We start from the raw sequence: 26,753 nt of genomic DNA, 5'->3' as shown, positions 1-26,753 counted from the left end.
AGTCTCAACCAATTAAGAAAGAAGTCAACGTTGTATAAAGAATAAAAAAATATTTAAAAAAGAAAACCTGAAGATAATGAAGATGTTCATGATGATGAAGATGATAATGATGGTGATGGCTTCTGGATGGATACTTCATGGCTTCAATTGACACCGTCGTCTAAAAAGCAACGTACAAAAAAATCGAACGTTACGTCGAATTTCAATTATGCGTCGCCTGAACCATGTGAATTATCGTAGAACGTTCGCACATTCTCTCAGTCGAAGACGTTTATGAAACGCCCAATGAACCGCTTGAAACGTTAATTAAACAATCTTTACAAACGTGGCAAGTTCGTGAAAAGTTGCATAATCAATTGAGGGCACTTGGACAAAAATACGTAAACATGCTTCTCGGTGGTGACAGAGAAAAGACGATCGATCACGTTTATGGCGCATACCTCAGCGAGAATGGCATGATGCTCGATAACAAATATTTCAATGAACATAGACACGAATGACTTTGTGATCATAAATGGAGTAAAGTACAAAGATACACCTGATTTGTATGAATTAATTTTCAAAAGAATCCCTGATGACACTATTTACATAGAGAATGATAAACTAGTGTATAAAATACTGTTGGCAACGAATGCTCATAGACACAGCCATAATGCGGAAAATCCAATATTGGATAACAAAGTATACAAATAAGAATATAATAGCACCCTTGGTATCAGGTAAGATACAAGTTGGAACGGGTATACTACGTGCCAGGAACTTAAACAACATGTCAGAATCGAAAGGTGTAATACGACGCACTATGACCCTAAATGACAATAAAATCGATTATGTTCATTGGGACGATTCTAACGAGCTAGTGGATCGTTTCCGATTACTTGAGGCTTCGTGTCAGGCAGAGGTCATAACACCCACGATAACGACGTATTGTCTATTACCGAGGAGCTTCGTAAAGCTGGCTTTATTATAAATTGAAGCGGGATACACAGTCATTTTAGTTGACATCGAAACGGCGATGAACAACGTTTGCGTAAGAATTTTATGATATTTTACGCATTATACAGAAATAATTATAATATAACGTAATGTGTTTGAGAAGAAAAGCCTTGAAAAGTGACTGGTAGAAGAACTGCACGCTCCGGCGAGAAAAAATTTTCCATGTAGATATGTCATAGTTTACGGATACGATGACCTGTGGCAGGCTGATGTGGTCGAGATGCGCCTTACACACGATTTAAAAAGATACTATTACATTCTCATCGTTATCGATGTGTTGAGTAAGCATGCATGGGCTGTACCGCTCAAAACAAGAGTGGAAATGAGATGGCAGCGATAGCAAAGATAATTCGAGACAACGGAAGATGTCCGAAAAATTTGCAAACCAATATTGGAAAAGTATTTTACAACGCAAATATGCAAAAACTTTTGAAAAAACACAACATAAGTCATTATTTAACATATTCCTTAATAAAAGCATTTGTCGTTGAACGGTTCAATCGTACATTGAAAATATGTGGAAACAATTTACGCACAATGGAAATTATAAATGAATTGACTTGCTTTCACGTCTCGTGTCTGAGTACATCACGCGAAAGCATCGAACTATCGGTATGCAGCCTATCAATATAACTCGCACGATTGCTAACAAACTCTTAAGTACGATTGCTGACAAGCTTTTAAGTACAGTGTACAGTAGTGTAAAGGCTATCGCACGATTCAAAGTGGGTGATTCGATATGTGTGAGCAAATTCGAGACGATCTTTGAGAAAGGTTACACGCCAAATTGGACCACGGAGGTATTTAGAATCATCAAAGTACGGAAAACTAATTCCGTTACGTATCTACTGAAAGATTACAGTGGGAAACCTGTCGCTGGAGGATTCTAGTTCAAATACGAATTGCATCGCGTCGCTAATCCCGACGTATATCTAATTGAAAAGATGTTGCGTAAAAAAGGAGACAAGATTAACATGAAATGACTAGAATTTGATAATTCACACAACTCTTGGATATACAAAGATAAATGTATTATAACAATAAAATTTACAATGTATAATTTTTTTTCCTTATGTAAATATTAAATATGAACATATATTAGTATTATACATACTATACATACTATACATAATATATATTATATAACATATGCAAATGTGTTTTATTAAAAATACAAAAACAAAAAAAAATGAATTTATGATAATATTTTATAATGCCCCCATGGCAGCATGTCGGTAGAATCTGGTACAATATACCGCTTATCATCATAAGGACTTAGAGCGATTTTCTTTTCTGATATCGTGCAATTTCGATCTTATACACAACTTCCTGCGCGTCATTTCGATTGCGTCATTCAAATACCACGTGTAATCCTCAAACATTATGGATCTTGCCACAACATTGCTCTTGACGCCTTTTGTCTTTTTCGTATTTCTTTCCTTCTACACGCAAGGCATACCTTTTCGCTCTAAGCCCGACGAATTCAATCATGATCATTGTTTTCGTCCTTCATCAAGCCAGGAACTTTTTTATTTACTAGCGGAATGTCGTAAATATTGTCGATCGCGTAATCGTTCGTATTTGTTAATATCACGTTTCATAATATTGTATATTTGTCGCATTTCATAATATCGTCGCATTTGATATGATAAATTAGACTGTCAGTGTACATAACTTTACAATTTTCGCGAAACAGCAATGTTATATACTCATAGTGAAATTTGTACAAACACATCTTGGATATATCGAGGATGTACATACCTACGTACGAGGTGTGTACCAAAAATTTGTGCATTGAATTTTATTCTGCCGACGTGACGCTGTAAGCTTGTACAGCGCAACGTCTCGGGGGAAGCACATCCTTAGTAAAAGTTAGATCACGGTCGAGTGAGATCTCTGCTTTTCGTGTCTGTTTTTATTAACGTACTTTTGGTCGTATTGGCGGTCGAATAGAGCGAGACGTTTTAACCGAGCAAAGAACCAACTTCAAATTTCTCATAAAACTTGGCAAAAATGGCCAGGAAATTCTTCAAATGTTGGAAATGATGTAGTCTGAAGCGTATAACTGTAACACTAGAATGATTGCAGAAAAACTTGGAATAAGTAACGGTAGTGTTCAAACAATTTTAAGAGAAGATTTAAACATGCAGAAGCTGTGTGCAAAAATTGTTCCGAAAGTTTTGACGAGCAAAAATAAAAATGTCTTGACTGTTATAATACTGGATCGAAAATGCTCAAATTTTCTTAAAAATGTGATAACTGTAGACGAATCCTGGATTTACGAGTATGATCCTGAAAAAGGTAGAGTGAAGAGTGGAAGCACCGTGGTTCGCTTCGCACCAAAAAAGTCCGCAAGAATCGTTCAAAAATCAAAATCATGTTCATAGGTTTTTTTTTCAGAGTTGTTCATCATGAATATGTTCCAGAAAGTGAATTTGTTAATGCAAAATTCTATGTTGAAGTCTTAAAGCATCTGCGTAAACATATCCGACGTACACGACCCGAATTGTGGGCGCAAAACGCATGGATTCTGCATCAGGACAATGCACCTTCGCGCACCGTATTCGTTACGCGCGAGTTTTTGGCCAAAAACAATATTACTACCATAGATTACCCTCCCTATTCACCTGATCTAGCACCCTATGACTTCTACCTGTTCCCTAAAGTAAAAAATATCATGCGGGATGAACATTTTGTGGCTATTGATATCATAAAACGAGAAACGTCGAAACTCCTACAGGAACTGATAAAGGAAGACATGCAGCACTGCTTTCAGGAATGGGAGAAGCGTTTGATCAAGTGTATTCTGTCGGGGAGAGTATTTTGAGGGTGACCACATCCCCGTTACAGAATAATTTAATTTGGATTTTTGGTGAACCGAGTGCACGAACTTTTTGTACACTCCTCGTATATCGGTTTGTCGAACTTCACCTCGAGTTTCCACATTTCTATTGCGACTAGATTCTCGAAAAAAACACTTCTACTGTGAAAATTTAGTTTCGCTATCATTGTCTCTACACCATATCTCCCGTCCCAATGCGTTACGAGTCGCATATCAATATGGTTACGAACATTCTCTATAATCTTGCCGAAAACCGTATTGTTCATTAATTTGAATAAATTTTTCTCAAACTTATTCTTTGCTACAGTTTTAAAATTTGTATTAAGTTGGATGTACTCGCGAAGTGAAGATTGCACGAATTACAGTCTACGATGGATCTTTGTAATGATCATGATGAGTACATTGCTGCAGATTGTGATAATCTGTGACGTAACGCTTTTTATCACACAATATCGCGAGGAGTTTCTCCTCTCGCTTACCAGGTGGTTTCTCGCGCGTTGGATAAAATGGTAGATCGGAATGCACATCATGGAGATGTTGCGGATACTCCAAGTCCACCTCGATAACGTAATCTGTCGCTGAATCTGTCACGACGGTGAATCTGTTCGTAACGTGAAAATTGTCTACGTCGTCGACCCAGCGAAAATCAATATGGCAATGATTGATTACCCAATCGTATAGGTTGTTAACATCAAAGTACATCAGGTATGTTGACGATTTCGATGAATCGTACTTGTTGTACTTGTCGACTGTGTACTTGTTGTTGGCCTGCGCATACCTGTTTGAACATTGACTCAGATCACCACGCACACCACGTTCGATGAATAGAACCATGTCAACGTCGATAAAAAGTTCGAAATTGACGCGAGTATGTATCAACATCGTGTCCCGCGTAAAATCCGGTAGTGTATAATAATACGCAGGATCGAATCCATAACTGGTGATGCCAGAATTACGAAATTCTCAAATTCTCTCTCTTCAACCCGAAAATTCTCAAATATATGGTCAACAATACGCCTATTTTTAAATATAGATCACTGTATTCACTATATTCATTCCGAATGTTTGATGAAGAACCGCTGCCATACGGCGCTGTTCACGGCGCGTAATCGCTCTCGGATACGGTATCACCTATCAGCGAACTATAAAATAATTCACGCGATGGTAACTCGGTTTCCTTCAACTTTTCGATGCAGTTGTTACGTCCTACAGACGTCACGATTTTTTTTCTTCGACTCCACGTCACGACTATGGTCGGCGTCTGCGAGACTCGAGTGGAGCCTTCTGATAATGGTCCGACAGAATTGAAAAGAGGGACCGGACAGGCTCCACGAAAACTCGTAAATGCCAATCAACCCGGAAAGAATAACAACCTTAACATAGACCTTAAAAGAGACAAGATTGCAAAAGCACCGAGATCACGCAATAGAAAAATCTAGGCTTTGTCATCCGAGACTGATTAATAATTTCATTTTAGAAAACAAACGCCACGTTGCATTTAAAAAATCGTAAAACGCATAGGATAACTTCCCACGGCGTTATTTAAAATCAGACAATGGTAATCCTGTACGCAAATTTATTTGTGCACGGAAAATATGGCGAGGTAACCATTTGTTTACCTAGCCATATTTTCCGCGAGAATAACAGTATTCGTCATCCGTCTCGGAGCAATCTTGGCTCTTTAAGAAAAATCGTAAATCACTTCTTTTCTTCTCGAAACTACTCTAACGATGCACTCTAGATCAACAATAATAGGACGCTACAAAAATCATAAATCGCATGATATTGCAACTAACTTTTGCATCCTAGACAAAGGGCACCCTTTTTTCGGGGTATAAATAGAGGTCCCGCGGAAGCGCAGAGCGTCAGTACAAAAATCAAGCTAACTCGGTTTACGTCAGTACAGAATTTTAAATCACTCGGTCCACGTCAGTGAAGTTCGCGATCCAAACTATTGTTGCGGTCAGTACAGAATTTTAAACCACTCGGTCCACGTCAGTGAAGTTGGCGATCCAAACTATTGTTGCGGTCAATACCAAAATCAAACTAACTCAGTTTACGCCAGTTCGCGGTTCCATACGAGCGCGAAGTTGTAGGCAAATCAGCACTGGAATCATTAGGCGTACCCCACTGCGACTGCCCTTCTAACGCTCTCCGCGGACGGATCTCCTTCGATGAGTCATCCATCGGAACCTACCCGATATCTTGGGGACACTACTACTAGTAAGTACTACTTACTAGTTACTAGTAAGTCGTAATTATTTCAGTCCACTTCCTCGTTTCCCCGCATGGAAACACATACATTTGTATCTATATACACTTACGTCCGTTTCCAACGAACATACATACACGTCATTTTAACCCCTCGGTTTGTAGTGCGTACCATTAGAAAACGCGAAAGAACTCCCTATGTCCGGAGGAGTAGGAACCGTCCTTTACAAGCACCTCATCCCGATATGCTCTTGCAACACTTTCCTCGCCTCCCATACTCGCTAACCCTTTCTCCTCTCCACACACATACACACACATACACGCATACATAAGCTATAGTATATATATTTTTTTTTGTAAAGAGAAGTCTTATAATGTATAAAATTCCTTTGTTTCATTATATTTCATTTTATTAATAAATAATTTAAGGTATTCCCCTGTTTTTTATTGATATCACCCCTCGCATTCACTTCTCTCGAATACCTGAGATCGCACGAGGTCCAGTCCCGGATTAAAAGGATTAAATTCCTTGACCGAAAAAGTAGGATCGACGTTCGCACTGTCCAGCGGAACAGATGTCATAGCGTCCCTTCGGACGTTGACCCATATTCCGGGACTGAAAAGGTGCGTTCGACTCACAGGTGTTCGCCTCCGCGCGTATACCTGTGAGATTGAGTCTAACCGTCCTTCCACACCCTCTCCATTCTCCCTCATTATCTCCTTGACCAAATTTTCAACGATTTGGACGTAACATAGTCAATGTATATACTCATACGGAAATACCTCACCTTTACGTGAGAAGATCGAAATCCTCCGCGCTGAGATTAAAAAATTCTGACAACGTAATTTTCAATTTATCTTTATCGAGATACAGCGCTAATTTTTCTAAACTAGAACTAAGAATTTAAATGAATTTATAAAACATATTTTTACACAAATTTTCTTTTGATCATTTTTGGTGCTATCGACATATTTCGTAAATAAAATATATTTTTCTTTAGTTATGGGAAGTAATTCTGTACGTCCTGTATGCGGTAGCTATATTCTTGATAAAATGTGCGTATTCCGATAATAAAATGTGCGTATTCCGATAAATTATGAAAAACTATGGGAATACAATATGAATCTTTGTAATTCAAGTTATAATTTGAATGCGCGGGACTTCTGTATCGCTCGGTCAAGTGGCAATGATCGCGTACTTGTATGTCACCCGGCGCGAACGGTTTTTCACATACATGATGTTTGGTGCTATTAAATTTTTGCCAATCATCTCGCATAAAATGGGTACATTGGCTGAAAGTATAGACTCTACACTATGCTCTAAATTTTTCCTCAGCGAACCATGCGACGCAATCGTTATCGATACATACACAACGAGTTGTCGTATGAGCAATGGACATAATATGCCAAGCTAAATACTCGATGTTGCTGATGTATAGCTAGATGTTTCCATGTCCATCTCCATCTTCTCTAAGATGTATTTTAGATCGGCATAGACCATAAACGAGACACGTTCCTTCCTGCAGTAATTGCTAAAGCTCAATCACTTGTTGTCCTCATTGGACAATCGGATCGCGCAGTTATTTTTCACAGTCTACTGCGTGGATTTCCACTTTGTCGTGAAGGAAATGGCAGTGTTGAGAAAAGAAGCCATTCTCTCTCATTACATTTTTACGTGTCCTATGTCATGGAATTTCTTGACAAAGTCAGAAAAGTATTGCGCTTCCTGGCTGAGTGCTTATCACCATGGATTGCAATGGGAAGACGGGATGATCCCGTACAGCACGCTGAAATGCCTGATTAATTACAATGGCTATAATTCGTGAGGAAGAGAGTAACGACAATAAAGTTCCCGTATATGTTAAAGGACGTGAAAAACGCGAAATGGCTGGCTGATTTATTCGTTAGCGACAACTTGACCATTGAGACTTTGGATGCTGATTATGAAGATATAGATTCTTTACATAACCTAGATGTTACTAATATTATGCAATGTAAAACATGTTAAGAATTGTGCGTTACAAAATGTATTTAAAATATACAACTGGTGATCGCAACGCCAAAAAAATATCAAATTAAAAAATTAAAGCATGAAATTGTTTAAATATATTTTAATTTCTTTTCCCCTTTCCCTATAGTTTAGCTTTCTAGTTAAAACTAAAATCTAGTTTTAGTTTTAAGAATTAATTAATAATAGCTATTCAGTAGTACGATTCAATAAGTATTGAATTAGTCGATAAAAAAACGCGCTTGATCATTTTTGTACTACATTACTAAAAATTATTATCATAATTGGTGTTACTAGGTTATATTATTAAAAATTCATAAAAATATTATATTATTATAATTAGTTTCTAAGTATCATTAAAAATCGTAAATACCGTATCTATATTTAATAAAATCGTGTGCCAAAGAAGATAAGATAACGTGGGAGAGAGCGTAACAAGAGGAAAAGAGTGCGCAAATAATAAGTATAGGATTGCAATGAATAGAAGAGAGAGAACTGCATCCTACAATGGATAGGAGAGAGAGGACAATTAACCGTTAGAACATAACAGATGAGAGAGAGAAGGAAAACTCTTCCCCTCTACCATGGACCCCGACGGCGCTTTCCCCTCTCTCGAATCTCCCCTGGTCCAAATCGGACACTTCTATTTTTATGGACTTTTATAGAATTTTAAAATATTTGTAGGAGTGTTAATTGTAAAGCGCACGCTCTTGAACGCTAGGGACTTGTTCCAATATTATCCTTAATGTTTCCTTCCCACTTCGTCGGATGGCGCGACCAGCGTACCGATTGTGGGGAATTCTTAATGCCTCACTAGCGCAGCGAGCGTAGTAAGCTTAAGGATTGTGTTGGTAACGAGTTGCCTAGCAGCGTAAAAAAATAATAAAAAAAGAAATATTATATTAACAGATCAATAGAGGTGTTCGTCCTGTACGTTCGTATAAAATTGTACTCGTGAAATAAATATTATATTTACAGTTACAAATTAAGTCTCGATTGTAAATTTCTTTATCACATCACACGACAAGCGTGGGCTTGTCAAAAGAACTCTGACTTATCCATTGAGTCAGATTTCCCACACTATCGTTTTTATTAGGGAGAGCGCAAACTCTGATTTTAGTTTTTTTTTTAGAAACAACTAGACAACGAACCATGAACCAAGCTGTTTGTATCGCTATTGTGTAAAATATTTTCTTTTAATATATTCACGAACGTGTTCAATGACTGTACGCTTTTTCTACCCATATTTTCTATATTTTTGGGGGCTCGTCCGGAATGTGAAGAAAAGACAGCATCACTCAATCCTGGGAGAAACTCAAAGCTGCGCTAGAAGCCACGAGAAATCAGTGGAAGAACTAGAGGAGTCACAGCGACGACAAGAAGATAATAATGGACAAGTTAACGACATGGATGTTTTCCTCGCTTGCAAATACAATAGTACCGATTCAGGGGATTATGACCAGATGCCTAGGACGAAAAAAGCATAGCAGTACGAATCTCATTTAGTTTTAAGATGTCGAGGACACTATTTACCCATTTGATGGAAAGGAGCACTATCCAATAGAAAAATGGATAGCGGACTTCGAAGATATGGCAGTCTTGTTCAAGTGGAACGACACAAGAAGCTAGTTTTCGGTCGCAAATCGCTTAAAGTTGTTAGGACGTTCCATGTTTGTGCGTGGACTAAGCATCACTCAATCCTGGGAGAAACTCCAAGCTGCGCTACTGGAGGAATTCAGTCTTAAAGTGAGTAATGCGGACATTCATCGCAGACTTGCCAGGAGAAGGCTAAGGAAAGACGAGAGCATGCAGGAGTATTATTTGACAGTGAGAGAACTGGCATCGCAAGGGAACGTTGAATCAATCATTATACAATATGTCATCGATGGTATCCCTGACAGTAATGGCAAGATAGTGCTATACGGAGCAAGAAGCTATAAAAAATTTAGAACACTTCGCACTTTGCAGAGGATGCAGGAGAGAAACACCGTTACGAATAAGAACAATCCGAAGAAAGAAGCGAGAAGTAAAGGTACGGACGACGCTAGACCAACGAAGGAGGATTAGAAGCAGACGCCGAAGACGATGGATCATTGCTATAATTGCGGTGAGAGTGGACATACATTCACACGAATATAAATTTAAAAAGAAAGGTAAAAAGTGTTTTAGCTGTAATAATTTTGGTCATGAGTCAAAGAATTGTTCACAGAAGAATGATGTTTCAATGACAGCTAATGTTCTAGTAGAGCTCGTTCATGTAAATCGAATGTTCAAGGAAATTACTATCGAGGGTAAAAGTTACCGCGCTTTATTAGACACGGATAGTCATTTTTCTCTGATATGTGAAGATCTTCTTACATCAATTAATATCTCTGAATTACAAAAGTCCGAAGTATTCTTAATGGGTATTGCTCATAGTCGAGTCAAGACGCTTAGACATTTCCAAACTATAATTACAATAGATAATTTTGATTTTCCTTTAACATTCCATGTAGTTCCTACAGATGCTTTGAATATTACTGTGATATTGGGCACTGATTTCATTAATCAGGCTGAAATAATAAAAATGACACCACAATTAATAAACCTAGTGTTTTGGTTTTCTTATCTCAAATTAAATTACAGTCGGAGAGTAGGAATAATAGGCGGGTTCTAACTCAGGTCCTCTGAGGGGAGCGCGGGGCGCGGGGGGTACTCGGTCGCGCGGGGAGTCCCGGCGCTATCAGTTTTTACTGATATGATGATACGTATCGCTATGTTGTGGTGTCACGTATTATTGGGACCGCCGCCACCCATCGCAGGCACCAGTGCCACCACCGCCGCGGACCCCGCGTCTACCCTAAGTACGTTTCGAACTGTCGCCGCGGACCCTGCGTCTATCCCAAAAAACAAAAAAAATGCGTTGCGAGATCACCGCCACCATCCCAACACTCACCCCAAAAATGCGTCCACTATAACGTGGTTTGTCTAGAAGATCGGTGGCACATCATCGATGTATCGGTTGCTACATAAAGCGCCTTCAATGAGGGATAGATGATGATAATGAAATCATACTGCATTCTCACAGTTCTTTCTTTCAAGGTCAGAAACGTTGATAATGATATTTATCTAGGAAGAACCGTGAGATCAGGTAACACATCGCGATGCGTTAAGAGAGAAACTGATAACGATATTTTTGTAAGAAGAGATCGGTGACACATCACCGATGCTGCAACCCAATAGGGAGGGTAGACAAAGAAGTCGCAAGTAGAATATATAATGGGTCATAAGCGCGCGGCATCTCAGTTGACGTTTTTAAAAATTATCGAATCGCAATAAGTGTAATGTGAAAAGTATGGCTGATATCATGCAGACGTTAAGGACATGGATGATGTAAATGCAGACAAGTTATTTGAAGCATTGGAAATAAAATTTGAGGACATAATGGACGATGTAGAGTTCGAGAATATCGGTAACATTGAGGACAGAGTCGACGTAGCAGAATATATTAGAAATGTGGATGAGGAACAGTTCGCGAATATTAGAGACGAAGTGTTTGATGAAGTGAAAATAGACTTTGAGAATATAATGAACCAAGAGTCGTCCGACGAAGAAATACTGTCCGACGATAGTGGATGTACTAATGATATGAGCGAGTATGAAATGGATCCCGTAGAAAAATTCGTGTCGTCTCCAGAAATTCGTACATTGAATGCCCGTACTAAGCACTGTGTGATCCACAATTATTATACAACGGGTGGTTCTTTAATCGTATGCACATCATGCATTCGTATAGCTGACATTAACGATGGAGGAATATATCACGTCAGGGTGCATGAGACCGGTTCTTTCGGTAGGCTAGACGGCTGGTCGTGCACCAATTGCAGATTACCTTTGTACATTATATTCTCATGCAGCATGTGTCCACTTTGCACACATTAAAAAAAAACATGGAAAACTACGAGCGAGTAGAACGCGAACTGTTGGAACAGTGCAGCCAGGTCGCTACTCTGGTGGAGTGTTTCTCATGGCTGCAACGATGCGACGAATGCATCGAGCAGCTCGAAGAACTTTGTCGTGCCAAGCGTCCGCGTCTCATCATTGGATACTGACAATCTGCGGTGACGAGAATCGCGCGACTCGCGGGTGCAAAGTTGGAATTGAAGTGACGTTTCGTGCACGTTGGTGGCGAGTACGCGAGTGGCGAGTACGCGAGTCGCGACGAAAGATCTCTCGTCTGGCGAGAGATCGACGCCGCGTTTGAAAGCCGTATATCGACAGGTACTGTGATAAACTCTAATCACATTGAGCCGCGGCGGTTTTTGAAAGACACGAGAGAAATAGTGTTCGAACGTGTACGAGACGCTGTAGAAAGACACGGTAGTGTAAAAGTGAACACCGCGTTCAACGGTGAGTTCGCGACGAAGGATAAACGTGCTCATAAGAGCATAATTATAAAGAAGAATGAGATATACCGATACACCGATTTGCGCGAGTGGTACGAGCAGCGTGTCATCGAGTCTATCCTAGCATCGCTCGAAGAATTCCAGGAACGTGACAGCGGATGGGCATTGTCGCGAATCCTCAATTTGATAGTGAATGTGAATAAGCATAATCCAATGCACGCGGGATGTCACATCAAAGTGCCACGAGAAATAGCGACGAAACGAGCGGTGATCAGTGTGCGTTCAACGGGCAATACGTGCTTCGCGTGGTCGGTGGTCGTCGCGCTGTATCCGGCTGAAAAGAATATGGATCGGGAATCGTCGTATCCACATTATACGACAGTACTGAATCTCGCAAACATTGAGTTTCCAGTGACTTTAAAAGATATTTATAAATTTGAACGGTTAAACGCGGTGTCGATCAACGTGTACGGCATCGAGAATAAACAGATTCTTCCTCTGCGACTCACCAATGAAAAAAAAAATTATTATAATTTTCCATCTTACTAATAAAATAATGGTAATAGTTATAATTTTTTTTTTCAGATGCTTGCACTATTTCAGTTCCAACGAAAAATTGCAGTCGCACGTAATGGACTGCGAGAAGATGAACGACTTTGCTATCCGACTGCCGAGCGAGGACGACAGGTGGCTCGAATTCGGCAACTATAACAATCGAGAACGAGTGCCGTTCATCGTCTACGCCGATCTGGAATGCGTCTTACGCAAGACGAAATCCGACAAAGAAGACGCATCATCGTACGCGTATCAACAGCATGACGCGTTTAGCATAGGCTACTACGTGCGATGTGCGTACGATGACGCGTTATCGTCGTATCACTTCCATCGCGATGAAGACTGTATAGCGTGGTTCGCGCGACAACTCAACGATTTGGCGCATCTAGTGAAAAATATAGTATCCGCCAACGTATCCATGGAAACGTTATCGAAAGAACAATTGAAGGTGTACCGTAGCACGACGCTTTGTCATATTTGTGAGAAATCGTTCGCGCCGGACGATACGAGGATCCGCGATCATTGTTATCTCACCGGTAGATATCGTGGTCCAGCGCATTCGAATTGTAATTTAAATTATAAAAATTCATTTTATATTCCGATCGTTTTTCACAATTTATCGGGCTACGACGCACATTTTATAATTAAGGAAATTGCTGCCGCGTACGATGGACGTGTAGATATACTACCGATAACTAAAGAAAAATATATTTCATTCACTAAACATGTCGATAGCACAAAGACGCAAATGAAAAGAATTTTCAGAAAAATTGCATAAAATTAAGATTCATTGATTCTTTCAAATTTTTAAATGCAAGCCTTGATAAATTGGCGTCGTATCTCGATAAAGATAAATTAAAAATTGTACGTTCCGAATTTCCAACATTATCGGATGAAGAATTTGAATTACTCACACGAAAAGGTGTCTTTCCGTACGAGTACATTGATTGTGTCGAAAAATTGCAGGACACGCGCTTACCACCGCACGAATTATTTTTCAGTTCGTTGACAGGCGATACACTATCCGAGAGCGATTACGCTCACGCCGCGAACATCTGGAAGCGATTCTCCATTCGAACGCTCGGCGAGTACAGTGATCTGTACTTGAAAACTGATGTCTTGTTATTAGCAGACATTTTCGAAAATTTCCGCAATAGCTGCATCGCAAGTTACTGTCTCGATCCCGCGCATTACTATACATTGCCAGGTTTCACGTGGGACGCCATGCTGAAATTTACACGCATAAGATTCGAGTTCACTGACATTGATATAGTCATGTTCATCGAGCGCGGTATACGCGGTGGCCTCAGTCAATGCTCCGGCAGATACGCGCAGGCTAATAACAAGTACATGTGTTCGTTCGATCCGTCGAAACCGTCGTCGTACTTGATGTACTACGATGTGAATAATCTGTACGGGTGGGCGATGTGTCAACCTTTACCATACACCGAATTTCGGTGGGTCGAAGACGTTGCGAACTTTGACGTGAGCGCGATCGCTCCGGATTCACCTACCGGTTATATTCTCGAGGTTGATCTCGAATATCCGCAGCATCTACACGATCGACACACTGACTTACCTTTCTGTCCAACGCGCGATAAACCGCCTGGCAAGCGCGAAGATAAACTTCTAGCGACGTTGTACGATAAGCAGCGTTACGTCATCCATTACCGTAACCTGCAGCAATGTACTCGTCACGGTCTTCGCGTAACAAAGATCCATCGAGTATTACAATTCGCGCAATCTCCATGGCTTCACGATTATATTAAACTCAATACACAATTTAGAACGTCCGCGAAAAACGATTTCGAAAAAAATTTATATAAACTAATGAACAACGCAGTATTCGGCAAAACTATGGAGAATGTGCGCAACCACGTTGATGTCAAATTAATAACAAAATGGGACGGACGGTACGGCGCGGAGGCAATGATCGCGAAACCGAATTTTCACAGCCGCAGCGTCTTTGCGAAAAATTTGATTGCCGTCGAAATGCGCAAACTCGAGGTAAAATTCAACAAACCGATTACGTGGGTATGTGCATACTTGACATATCGAAAGTCTGTTTGTACGAATTTCATCACGAGTACATGTCACCGATGTATCGCGACAAATGCAAGATCATGTACACCGACACGGATAGTCTCATTTACTATATAGAATGCGGCAATGTTTACGAGACTATGAAACGTGATATCGCTAGATTCGACACGAGCGATTATCCGGCAGACAACGTGTACGATATGCCTCTCGCGAACAAAAAAGTACTCGGCCTGATGAAGGATGAAAACAACGGTGTATTAATGACCGAATTTGTTGGACTTAGAGCGAAGATGTACGCGGCGAGAGTGGATGGCAAGAAGGACATTAAAAAGGCGAAAGGCGTAAAGAATAACGTCGTAGCGCGAACGATAACGTTCGACGAGATTACACGCGATGTTTGAACGAAGAGATTGAAATGACTCGCCGTCAATCGTGTATACGATCTAAATTATACGAGGTGTACACGATATCCGAATCGAAAATCGCTCTGAGTCCATACGACGACAAACGATACGTCGTACCGGACTCGACGGAGACGTTACCATGGGGACATTGGCGGATACCTTTGTAATACAATATATGTATTGTGTATATTATATGTTGCTATTATATGTATTACTATTGTACTTTACACTTTTTTTTATATTTATACAAGTATTATTTTTTATGTATTATTGTACTTTCATATAATACATATCGCATGTTTTTAACATTTATATACGTATTATATACTAGTATTCTAATGTTATGTTTTTTATCATTTATGCTGCTCCATACATAAAATGTTACAAATAATTATACATTTTGTATACTCCAAAACGAAGATGATGATGATGATGAATGAGAAGTAATAAAAAAAAAACGTTTGTATACTTATATTTTTTATATACTTATATTTTTTATATACTGTGACGTGACGTCTTCCGTTCGTCACAAGGGCCGCATGGCCTGATCGAATAGTGCAGTATAGCGTCCTGAGTCCTCTCACCTTTTGGGGGGGGGGCGGACGCACCTGCGCTTCTCCCGCGTCATCGTTCGCGTATCTTGCGCGCTGCCGTTTTTTTTTTATTTTCGTTTCGGCGTATTCCCGTACCGAGGGTTACAGAGACCGGCGACTCCCGCGACTTGGGCGGAGTGACGCAATCTCACCGGGGAGAAGAGAAAGAAGCACGACAAAGATTGAGAGTCCAGAGGCGACCGCTGAGGACAGACCGCCGGGAGGCACGATACCTGGCCCCGGGTCACACGCAGGTGATATTTTTCCCGCATTCGTTACGTTTTCTTTTTGTATTATCGCAAAACACCTTTTATCGCACCCTCTTCCAGACGCAAAGCGGATAGAGAGTCAGCACGACCTGACGGGGAAGGCCACTCTGCGCTACAAGGACGGCGAGAGCCCCGGAGAGGCGCCTCGAGGCCACGAGGCGGCCTGAGAAAGACTACAGTGATCTCTCGAATTTCGCGCGCCAGGACACATGCGATAAACATGACGCGGTTTCCGCGAGTAGCGGAAAGCCGCGGGGCCACGCGCCAACCAGGTGATAAGACCCCCTCGCGGGGAGAACGAATCCTGCGTGCGCCCGAGAAGATTAGCGGCCAGCACTTGAGCTGTGGCCCGCTCGAAGAGAGGACGCAGGACGCCAACCGATTGAGAGCTTTCCGAGGCCAGCTAGGAGCACCTGCGAGGGAACCAGTGAGACGAACGTCACCCATGTACAGTCGCCGGGTTCCGCGTCCGGGAGGCGTAGATATCGGATTTGTTTACTGGAAATGCGAGTGAGTGCACGTGGCTTGATTGTGTATTAGAGTTCGCGCGAGTAGAGTACGCGTGCCGCCTCCCGGAACGGCCCTTGTCGTCGGGATAATTCCAGGGCGTCCGCCACAGGCCACAGCCTCGTCAATCATTATCGGTGTCGTTATCGCGGATCGCATGTTACGTCGAAGTCCCGTTCCGTAGTATTGTCGCGTACCGTCTTTATCGTCTGTAGCGTTAGATTTACTTGTCCCTTCGGTTTGCTATGTCAGAGCCCTTAAGGTCGCGGGAATGTAACGCAACTGAGACGCCTAGTGTAAAACCGCCGGCCTATGTAAACCCGTTGTTGCGCTCACATAGAATTATCGTCTCGACTGTATCGCTGATTGTAAATGTGAATCGTAGACTCGTTCAATATATTGGTTACTCTTGTTACTATTAAATTCGTGTGTATTTTATTCTCGCTCCTATTCGCTACTCTAAGAGATCTGTTATCCTCGGCCACGAATCACCCCCCTCTGCCACTTCCGAGGCTGAGCTGCCGGTTGAGGGCCCGTCGACATTCGCAGCTCATTATCATATAGGAAAGCCTAAAGAAATATCGCGTAAGTTCTGGAGAGAGTGGCATGCTCACTCGTGCCTGGCGCCCAACTATTGCTTTGTAATCCTGTGTCCCTAATAATAGTCGCGGGAAGACGCATTTTTTTTTCGCGTTTCGATTAACGCCCCCCCTCCCCCCCCCCCCCACATCCGATCGCCGGCAGGAATTTCAGCTGTGAATGTCCGACGAAGTTGCGCCACACTCGTGAGTGCGGTTGCAATACTTATATTGATATATTTTTTTACATGTAGAAAAAAATATGCGAAAAAAAATTTTATCAAATGACATTGTTTTTGTGTATCCATGAATTGTGCGATCCATCGAATCCCAGCCACTTGACGTACACCTTGTCTTCCTTCCTGCGCAGTACTTTCTTCACGAGATACACGTCCGGATGAGTAGCGCGATGCAACTTGTGCTCGTAGAACGCACCAGTGACGGATTTTCCGCGATAGTTTTCGAGTAGATAGCTTACGGGATTGGTACACTGCACCTTAACGATCGTAAACACCTCGGTGATCCAATTTGGTGTATAACCCTTCTCAAAAATCGTCTTGTACTTGCTCACGCGTACCGAATCGCCCACTTTGAATTTTGCTGGACCAGCGATTTTTATCACGCTGTACACCGTGTCCAAGAGTCTTTCGGCGATCGCGGGAGTTACGTTGGCGGGTCGCATGCCGATAGTGCGATGCTTGCGCGCATTGAAATCTGATACGAAACGCGGTAGCTCGTCGATCCACTTGTAATTGCCGTTGAGTGTAAACATCTTCCACATGTCACTTTTAAGCGTACGATTGAACCGCTCGACTACCGACGCTTTCAATGTCGAATACGTGGAATAGTGATTAACGTTGTGTTTTTTCAAGATTTTCTGCACACCAACGTTGTAAAACTCCTTCCCCATATCTGTTTATAAATTTTTAGGACATCTTCCACTTGCTCGAATTATCTCAACAATAGCATCAGCCGTCTCGCTTCCACCCTTGCTCTTGAACGGTACGGCCCACGCGTACTTGCTCAACACATCGATGACGGTGAATATGTAGTGGTGGCTTCTGTTGAAACTCGAGTACGGATGCATCTCGACAATATCAGCCTGCCATAAATCATCGTATCCTCGAACTATGATGCGTCTTCGTGGAAAATTTCTTCTCGCCGGAGCGTGCAATTCCTCGACGAGTCGACGTCTCTCCGAGCTAATTTTTCTCTTTTCGCTGGATTTCTTTTTGATGATTCGACGTGTAATACAAAGACCAAAAGTATTTTTTTCTCGCTGACGCCACTCGACTGACTCGTTTCGTCGATACAATTTAATTTATAATAAGACCGGCTTCGCGAAGTTCTTCGACAGCATCTCGTTGTCGTGAGCGTTGTTGCCCGCTCGGTGCGAAGCGTCGAGCAATCGTAGACGATTCACCAGCTCGTTGGAATCGTCCCAGTGCACGTAATCGATCGCATTGTCATTTAATGTCATTGCGTGAGGTAATCCCTTTCCAGATTTCTTCTTCTATTTCTTGAGTGTGATCGACATCAACAGCGCGATTACGTATTTGTACTTGTATCCCCTGTTGCTCAATAATCGGCCCTGCGAATGATGCTTGTGTTTGTGCGCATTCGTCGCCAGCAGCATGCTCTTGTATTTGTTCATATCGTCTTCCGTGTAAAGGAGATCGTCGGGAATTCTCTTGAAAATTAACTCGTAAAGACCGGGTGCACCGGCGTATCGTACGCCGTCGATAATGTTATGTTGTCAGCATCATCCAAGTCGAAACGTTTATTGCCAAACATCAATCCATCCTTGTGTAGGTAAACGCCGTATACATAATCTATACCACTCTTCTGTTTATCTCGCGCACCCCTCAGGACAGCCTCGATGTACTTTTGACCCAGCGGACCCAAGCCGGCTTGCAACGCCTCTCGACCTTCCGACGTTTGCAACTGATTTTGAACCTTTGTTGCTAGCGAGTCAGTAGGTATATAAGGCGGGTTCTAAGCCATGGGGCTAGAGGGGAATTCGGGTGCGAGGAAGTACTTGTAGGCGCGGGGAATACTTAACGCGGGGAAAGAGGGGGAAAGGTCTAAGCTCCTACACAATAGGGCTCCTACACAATAGGGCTCCTTTTTTTGTTATCAAAATTTGACCATGTTTTTCTTTAAAAATGCATTGATAATAAAGGTTTGAATTTGACCATGACATATTTTTCTTTTCTTTAAAAATGTATTGATAATAAAGGCTTGCATGTTAGAGAAAGATAGAGCGCGCGTGCTACGAGTGAAGAAAGGATGGAAGAATTAATAGAGTACGAGTTTCTTTTGTATGATAGTTTTTTCAATTTTCCTGGCGCGTCGAGGCAAAGGATGGGAAGTAAAAGACAATACACATGAAATAAGGCGAACAAAAAATGTTTTATTTACATCTTATTACATCGGTTTTCGTACTTAATAAAAACTAATAGTTCGCAAAGCTAATAGTTCGCAATCGATGAGCTGATTTCCATTGAAGATGTCGCTATCACATATAATGTTCTCAGATGCGATGTTGGAGAATCGCGTATACTTGGTATCTACCGTATCGACGAGTCGAGCTAATCGTTCGAACGTTACATCGACACACTCGTTAAAGTCAAACATACGGCGTAGCGTCGTTTCGGTCATCATAATGCGTACCGATGAAGAATCGAGACGTACGACCGTAGTATAGTTCAGCATGAAAACACTGACGATTAGCGCTCCAACGCTTATAAAATTATCCTTGTATTCATTTCGAAACAACTTGTAAATATTTCCTCGCTGCTCGTAGAGGCTCTTCCACGTTTCGAGAGACAGCGATAGTTCGTGTCCGCGATGATCTCCAAGGACGATCTCCACGTAACTCGGTGGGCCAACGTTGATTCCAATTTTCAAAAATTTGTAGCCCGTATTCGTCAGATCGTAACGTCTGCTCAGTAAACGCACTGCACGATGCTCCGTACTGTGTACATACATAAGGTTAAAAAACGTTTCTTTTATGTATAGAACGTTGGAACTTACATGTTATATTCCTTCTTCACATCGTACGATGCACTGTTCTCTTTAGCGTACATTTTTTTTTCGACCGTTCGGGTATCGTAAGACTGATTGCATCCGTGTAAATGGTAATACTTCTGGAATCGATGAGAGAAGATAGGTTCTCCCCCCTCTTTTCCAAAAATTTCGAACATGTTGCGACACGTTTTATCAAATCTTTCTACGTATTTTCTTTGTCACGAATTTATACATACGTTTATACACACGTACATACATACATACGTTTATACATATGTTTATACATACGTTTATACATATGTTTATACATATGTTTATACATACATTTATACATACATACATACATACATACGTTTATACATACGTACATACGTTTATACATACGTACATATGTTTATACACACATACGTACGTTTATACATACGTTTATACATTACAAAGGAAGGGAAAAAAAATACATAATAAATATGTTAATGTATTTTTATTTAAAAAATTCTTTTGCAACCACCAGTTATATATTTTCAAAACATTTTGTAACGCGCAATTCTTAACATGTTGTCCACATCGTATAATATTAGTAACATCTAGATTAGATAAAGATTCCATGTCTTCGTAAACTGCATCCAGGGTCTCAATGTAAATGCGTTCTCGCTCATCGTCCAAAAGCAAGTTCCACAGCCACGTTCGTTTTTCGCGTCCCTTAACGTACACGATAGCATGATCTTCAAATACAGCTGCTGTGATCAGACGTTTCGCCTCGTTGTACGGGATCGTCCCGTCCTCCCATTGCAATCCATGGTGATAAGAAATCAACCAGGAGGCGCAAAACCTGTCGGATCTTGTCAAAAGTTTCCATGGCACAGGACTCGTAAAAATGTAATGCGTGAGAACGGTCCCCTGTTTCAACACCGCCACTTCCTTCACGATAAATTTCTTATTAACGATGAATCCTTGCAGATCCACGAACGTTGGAATGAGCATGTTGTCGAGAAGACTGCAGTCGATTGTGGTCGTATCGTAGATCTTATCGTGTTAGAGGTACACTTAAGTGATTTTGCGCACAACGTTGGTCAATGGATTATACTGAATCACGCGATCGTGTATGATGAGACAATAGGCTGTTGTATTTGCAGGTACGTCCTCTTTACATTCAAAATCTAATCGCACGTCCACGGTGCCACTCTTGATTGATTCGTTCTGTCGAGAGCAATCGATGATCACGAATGGACCATAACGTAAAAAAGTTGTAAAGGTGAGACTCGGCTCGAGATACTCGTATCCGTAGTAGCCCTTGCAGAAACGCGCGTACAATTCGTACAGAATCACACATCTGTTTTTGTCAAAATCCAGATTCAAGTCATCGTACGGATAACATTCCGAATTCAGGTAAAGTTTCGCATTGTTTAATTTGCAGTCGTCGAATCGACTTACATCCTCGGACATGATGTTTTTTGGACCTGTTTGCATAGCGAAAATAACGTAGCACGGCTTCTCGAGCTGAGTAGCCGTCTTGATGGCCCACGAATGCTTGGTTGTGCTCTGCAAGAGTGGAAATTCGTACAAATCCCACGAGCGAAAATCCATGCTCAGATATCGTCCGCTCTCCAAAGCGCGCAGCATCGACAGCTTATTTATCTCGCTCAATAACACATGCGGCATTCGCCACTGTACTTTGAATAAGTCGAGCGTTGGCTCTACCGCCGGATCTCCCGTCAGACAATTGTTGTCGTTGCGCGCTCGTATTAAAATCAGCTCGTGATGAGCGTTGATCACCACGCGTTTGTAATCTTCGCAAAATCCCAGCAGTACGTAGAGCGGTACACAGAAATTAAAATATCTTGCTGCAGTAGTCTGCGCATCCCAGCCGGCATTCCGTAGAATCACGCTTTTGTCGGATGACACTGTTACATAGTTTTTGAGCGTGCTAGTTATACCCACATTTCTATTACGATCAATCTCCACACCATTGAGTTCATATCGAATCTCATCGAATATGAACGCGACACAATTATTTGCCAATGCCACATGAGCATCCTGGACAGCTTTGTTCTTCGTCAGTTTTCCCTCGACATATAGAAAGCTTTCGTACGGCAATGTGTACAGATCCTGTTGCTGTATAGGTATTCTTATTTCGTCACTATACCTGAATGTATTAGCGAACGGGTTGTACGTGTGAGTCTCAATCTTGACGATGTGATCGTCAAAGATCGGCTCATCTTTAATGTTTAAGATATCAGTCATCTTAAAAGTTGCGCACCACGAATCCCAAAGATTGTAAAAATTTAACGTTCGACGCACTGAGCTTCTTCTTGCTGACGCAATTGGATGAGCGAGCGTTATCGAGCGGTGATGTTACGAGCTTTGCAAAGAATGCGTTATCTTTCTGCGTGCGCTCCGCTCCGTTCAATACGAGCATCTCACGCTCGCTGTCGCTGTCGCACGTGCAATCTGACGGTGATCTCCTCTCCGCGAAAATCGAGCAATCGTCCGTTCTGATCGACGACGCGTATCGTTAGATCCGTAATGTTCCGTACCGTGATCGGCAGGTAAATGATCTGCGTCGGCCTCTCCGATATCTTATATCCTGGTGGCACGCTCGGTGAAAATTCGTGTATCGTGTGCGCGCTTTTGCCGTTGTTGTACGCGCCCGCGGTCATGTTACACTCTACGGATAACGTTTACGTTCATTATGTTGATCGACATGTTCGATTCGTGCCATCTTCGCGGTCGCAGCATACGCTTCGACGAGAATCCCAGCAGCGATCCAATGCTGTTGGGCTTGCCAAAGTTTATTCTGTATGCACATTTAATCTCGCATCTCATCGTGTTGTAGTTTGCGCGAAGCGTAATCGGGTATTCTCCACCCTCACAATTATCATCATCAGTGTCATTGTTGATGTTGTTGTTGCTGTTGTTGCTATTGTTGTTATTGTTAGTGTTGTTATTGTTGTTGTTGTTGTTATTGTTGTTGTTGTTGTTGTTGTTGTCACCATGCACTACGTCAACGGTTTCAAGTGCGTTGCGGTGCAAACGTCTCCGTAAAATCATACGTTTCAAAAATTCATTTATGTCTCGCACTTCGTACGAACCTTCGGGAATTGTAATTTCTGTATTGTCTTTGCCAAAATAAAATTTATTGTTCGATTCGTTTACATTCGGTATCGTGTGATAAGTCTCAAAAATCACCAGACCGAGCTCGTAATCGCCGTCACTCAAATCTATAGAGGGAAAGTAGTTCGCCGCGAGGACGGTGCTCTTCCCGCTCAGCGTAAGTGTCAGTGACATGACGGAAAAAGCGTTCGACTAATACTGAGATTTTACAGCACCTCGTCGAGCTTTTTAAATTCACGCGCGTCTACCGTTTGTAGAAACTGCAGACACATTTGACCGCAGAAGCTCTGATTGTACGTCTGATAGGATGTACGATTGTACTCTATCGTCGTAGCACCGTTCTCGAAATATCGCACTAGTTCCTTGGGCGGTCGAAGATTACCGAAACTGTCAAAGTATATGACGCGGTTGTTCCTCTTAGCGTATGCTACCCAGTGAGTACCCGGCCCGGTCGTCCAGATTCACGATACCGCTTTCGTTTCGGTGCACCCCGCTCGTCGGTAAAGCGTTACGCATGAAGACACCTCTAAAGTACGGTACACGCATACGTCTCGCGAACACGTCCAATTGCACGTTGGTAGTTGCACCCGAGGGCATTTTTATCGTCTTTTTGGCGTTTTTTTTTCTTCGCTGCTACACCCTGTCCGCGTTTATAGGGGCCGAGGTATAATCCGCGTCCATATTTGTACGGAGCGAGATACAGACCGCGGCCCTGTTCCATCGCGCGGTCGTGACGTTGCAGCTCCTCGAGCTGACGTCGCGCGGCTTTGCTATCGTTTACCGCTTTCGCCACGCTGGTCGCTCCAACAATCAAGGACCCGAGCGCGCCCAACATTGGTAGAAAAGGTAACGCACCACCTCGTTTTGCCGTTGGAAGTATCCGCTTTTTCGTTGTCTTTTTCTTCGTTGTCGCCTTCTTTTTTGATTTCATGCCGATCTTGGTCTTGGCTTTCATCGCTGCCCAAACGGCAGCAGCGGCAGCTCTCTCGCTCAGAGCCGAATCTCTCGCGGTGACACGTTTCCGCGCCTCCTTGGCGTACTTTGTCTGCCGCGTGTCTATCGGTGAAACCGTTGCTCCGAGAATATGCAATGTCCTGTTCTCGGCACGCCGCGTCCAGCGGATTTATGCTCACGTCACCTCTGGCTAATCGCTTCGTAAGCCGAGTGCCCGGGCCGCAAAACTGGTAGCCCGGAATATGTAACTCGAAAGGAAGCGCGTTTATCGTTCGATTCAACAGACTGCCGCCCGACGCTGACATTCGTTACAGTCCTTTATCTTAGGTGCGGGACCGTCGATGAGCGTCCTCTGCTACGGCTGATTGTGTTAGTGCTCGTCGCAGCGACGATACGTTTGAACCTCCGAATCCGCCTTCACGTGTTCTGGAAGCTTGTCCCACACGTAGTCGATATAGTCACCGTACACGCGTAAGAGTACAACCTTCGGTATACTGCAGCTGCTCAGCGTTCAAGTCCTGAATGTCGAAAGGATGACACAGCATGAGATACATTTTGCTACTGCGCGACTCGTAAATTCACGCGCCTTTAAATAGTCGTTCGAGAGCGCGTAGCCTTAGTGTGAGCATGAAATTCGTGCCGCAACCGTTGTCGATACGCGTCACGAATTGTGACGCGAAATCGCAAATGATGGAGGCAGCGTGGAGAAGCGCAAGCGAAATGCTGCCGAGTACTATACGCGCGATCATTTGCGGCCCATCGAATTGTGGTAAAACCAACGTTCTCATAAGCTTACTCGAGAGCCCGAATGGCGTGCGTTTCGAAAACGTGTACGTCTACTCGACATCGTTGCAACAGCCAAAGTATCGATATCTCGAAAATTTGTTTACATCTATTGACGAAATCGGCTACTTTACGTTCTCCAACAACAGCGACATCGTTCCACCGAGCGAGGCGCGTCCAAATTCTATCTTTATCTTTGATGACGTGGCATGTGACAAGCAGGATGCGGTGAGAGAATACTTTTCGATGGGTCGCCACGCGAACGTCGACTGCTTCTATCTCTGTCAGACATATGCGAGGATACCTAAACATCTGATACGTGACAACGGATCAAACCTGCTGATCCTGTTCAAACAGGACGGTACCAACTTGAAACACGTTTACAACGATCATGTGAATACTGACATGTCGTACGATGAATTTTGCACGTTGTGCCGCGACTGTTGGCAGCAAAAATATGGATTTCTAGTGATAGACAAAGACAGTGAGCTCACAAACGGACGATATAGAAAAGGATTTAACGAGTTCGCGATACCGTAACGTGACCAGTCGTTACCGATACTTAGTCAGAGACGAACATGGCGAATGTGCGCGAGCGTGAAAAAATCGCGAGGGAGATCGAGAAGACGAGTGAGTCGATCCGCAAGAAACATCGCGCTCTGAAAACCGGTAGAATCGAGGAGGGCATCACGTTGGACAGACATTTTAAACCCCTTATCGAACCGCTGCGACTTTTCGTCGACAACCCCAGCATGCGCGCTACAAAAAGAGTCCGCAGCGAACGAAGATGCAACGTCTGCCTCTAAACGTGACAGGAAGGAGGAAGAGGAACAAGAGAAGGAGGAGGCAAGAAAGAAGCGAAGAGACGTTCGAGCGTTTCCAAGAATCTGCATAAATCCAATGATCGATCGCACGATCGCGCACAGCCGATAACCTCCACACCATGTGCCAAAATCGTACCGACGATAGAGTCGTTGGAGAATGTTTTCGAAACGGACGGAAGACTCGCTAGCGACGAAGATTTCAAAATCAGCTGCAAACGTCGGAAGGTCGAGAGCGTTACGAGCCGGTCTTGGGCCCACTGGGCAAAAGTATGTCGAGCTGTCCTGAGGGGAGTGCAAGATAAAGAGAGCGGTATAGATCACTGTACGGCATTTACCTGCCACAGCATGGCTGATGTTGGCAATAAACGTTTCGACGTGGATGACGCGGACAACATAATTAGCGATGGCGTACGATACGCCGGTACACCTGGTCTTTACGAGTTGATTTTCAAGAGAATTCCCGACGATACTCTCTACACGGAAGACATATGCACAAGTACAAGAGCATCTGTTGGTGACGAACGCGCACAAACACAAGTACATCGCAGGACGTATTGAGCACAGGGGATAATTAAACCTATCCCCACCGGGAGTCGATACAAGAAAAGAAGAAGAATCTGGACCGGATTACCTTAAAGGGGTTTATGACATGAATGAAAA

At 42.6% G+C, this 26,753-nt stretch overlaps 3 protein-coding genes and 2 pseudogenes across 3 annotated transcripts; 2 read left to right on the top strand and 3 right to left on the bottom strand.

Annotated features, from left to right (window-relative positions):
- The first annotated feature begins 13,034 nt into the window (after window positions 1-13,034).
- On the top strand, window positions 13,035-13,918 carry LOC147910778 (uncharacterized). The gene has a single exon (XM_087406556.1). It carries the CDS (start codon window positions 13,074-13,076, stop codon window positions 13,773-13,775), a length of 702 nt encoding a protein of 233 aa, XP_087262682.1. The 5' UTR covers window positions 13,035-13,073; the 3' UTR covers window positions 13,776-13,918.
- An 874-nt stretch (window positions 13,919-14,792) lies between these two features.
- LOC147910777 (uncharacterized) lies at window positions 14,793-15,697 on the top strand (annotated as a pseudogene).
- Window positions 15,698-19,784: 4,087 nt separating this feature from the next.
- LOC147910776 (uncharacterized) lies at window positions 19,785-20,597 on the bottom strand. Its single transcript, XM_087409135.1, has 2 exons — window positions 20,428-20,597; window positions 19,785-20,368 (listed from the first exon to the last, which is right to left on the bottom strand). Exons 1-2 carry the CDS (start codon window positions 20,595-20,597, stop codon window positions 19,837-19,839), a joined length of 702 nt encoding a protein of 233 aa, XP_087265261.1. The 3' UTR covers window positions 19,785-19,836.
- LOC147910775 (uncharacterized) lies at window positions 19,785-21,539 on the bottom strand. The gene has a single exon (XM_087409144.1). The coding sequence runs from the start codon at window positions 21,400-21,402 to the stop codon at window positions 20,848-20,850; it is 555 nt and encodes a 184-aa protein (XP_087265270.1). The 5' UTR covers window positions 21,403-21,539; the 3' UTR covers window positions 19,785-20,847.
- Window positions 21,540-21,554: 15 nt separating this feature from the next.
- LOC147910774 (uncharacterized) lies at window positions 21,555-22,758 on the bottom strand (annotated as a pseudogene).
- Between the last annotated feature and the right edge of the window lie 3,995 nt (window positions 22,759-26,753).

The sequence above is a fragment of the Acromyrmex echinatior genome, chromosome 1, assembly GCF_024713525.1.
Source record: "Acromyrmex echinatior isolate Ae372 chromosome 1, ASM2471352v2, whole genome shotgun sequence".
Classification (NCBI taxonomy): Eukaryota; Metazoa; Arthropoda; class Insecta; order Hymenoptera; family Formicidae; genus Acromyrmex; species Acromyrmex echinatior.
Note: the sequence above shows the minus strand (reverse complement) of the source record. Positions and strands in the feature narration are given on the sequence as shown.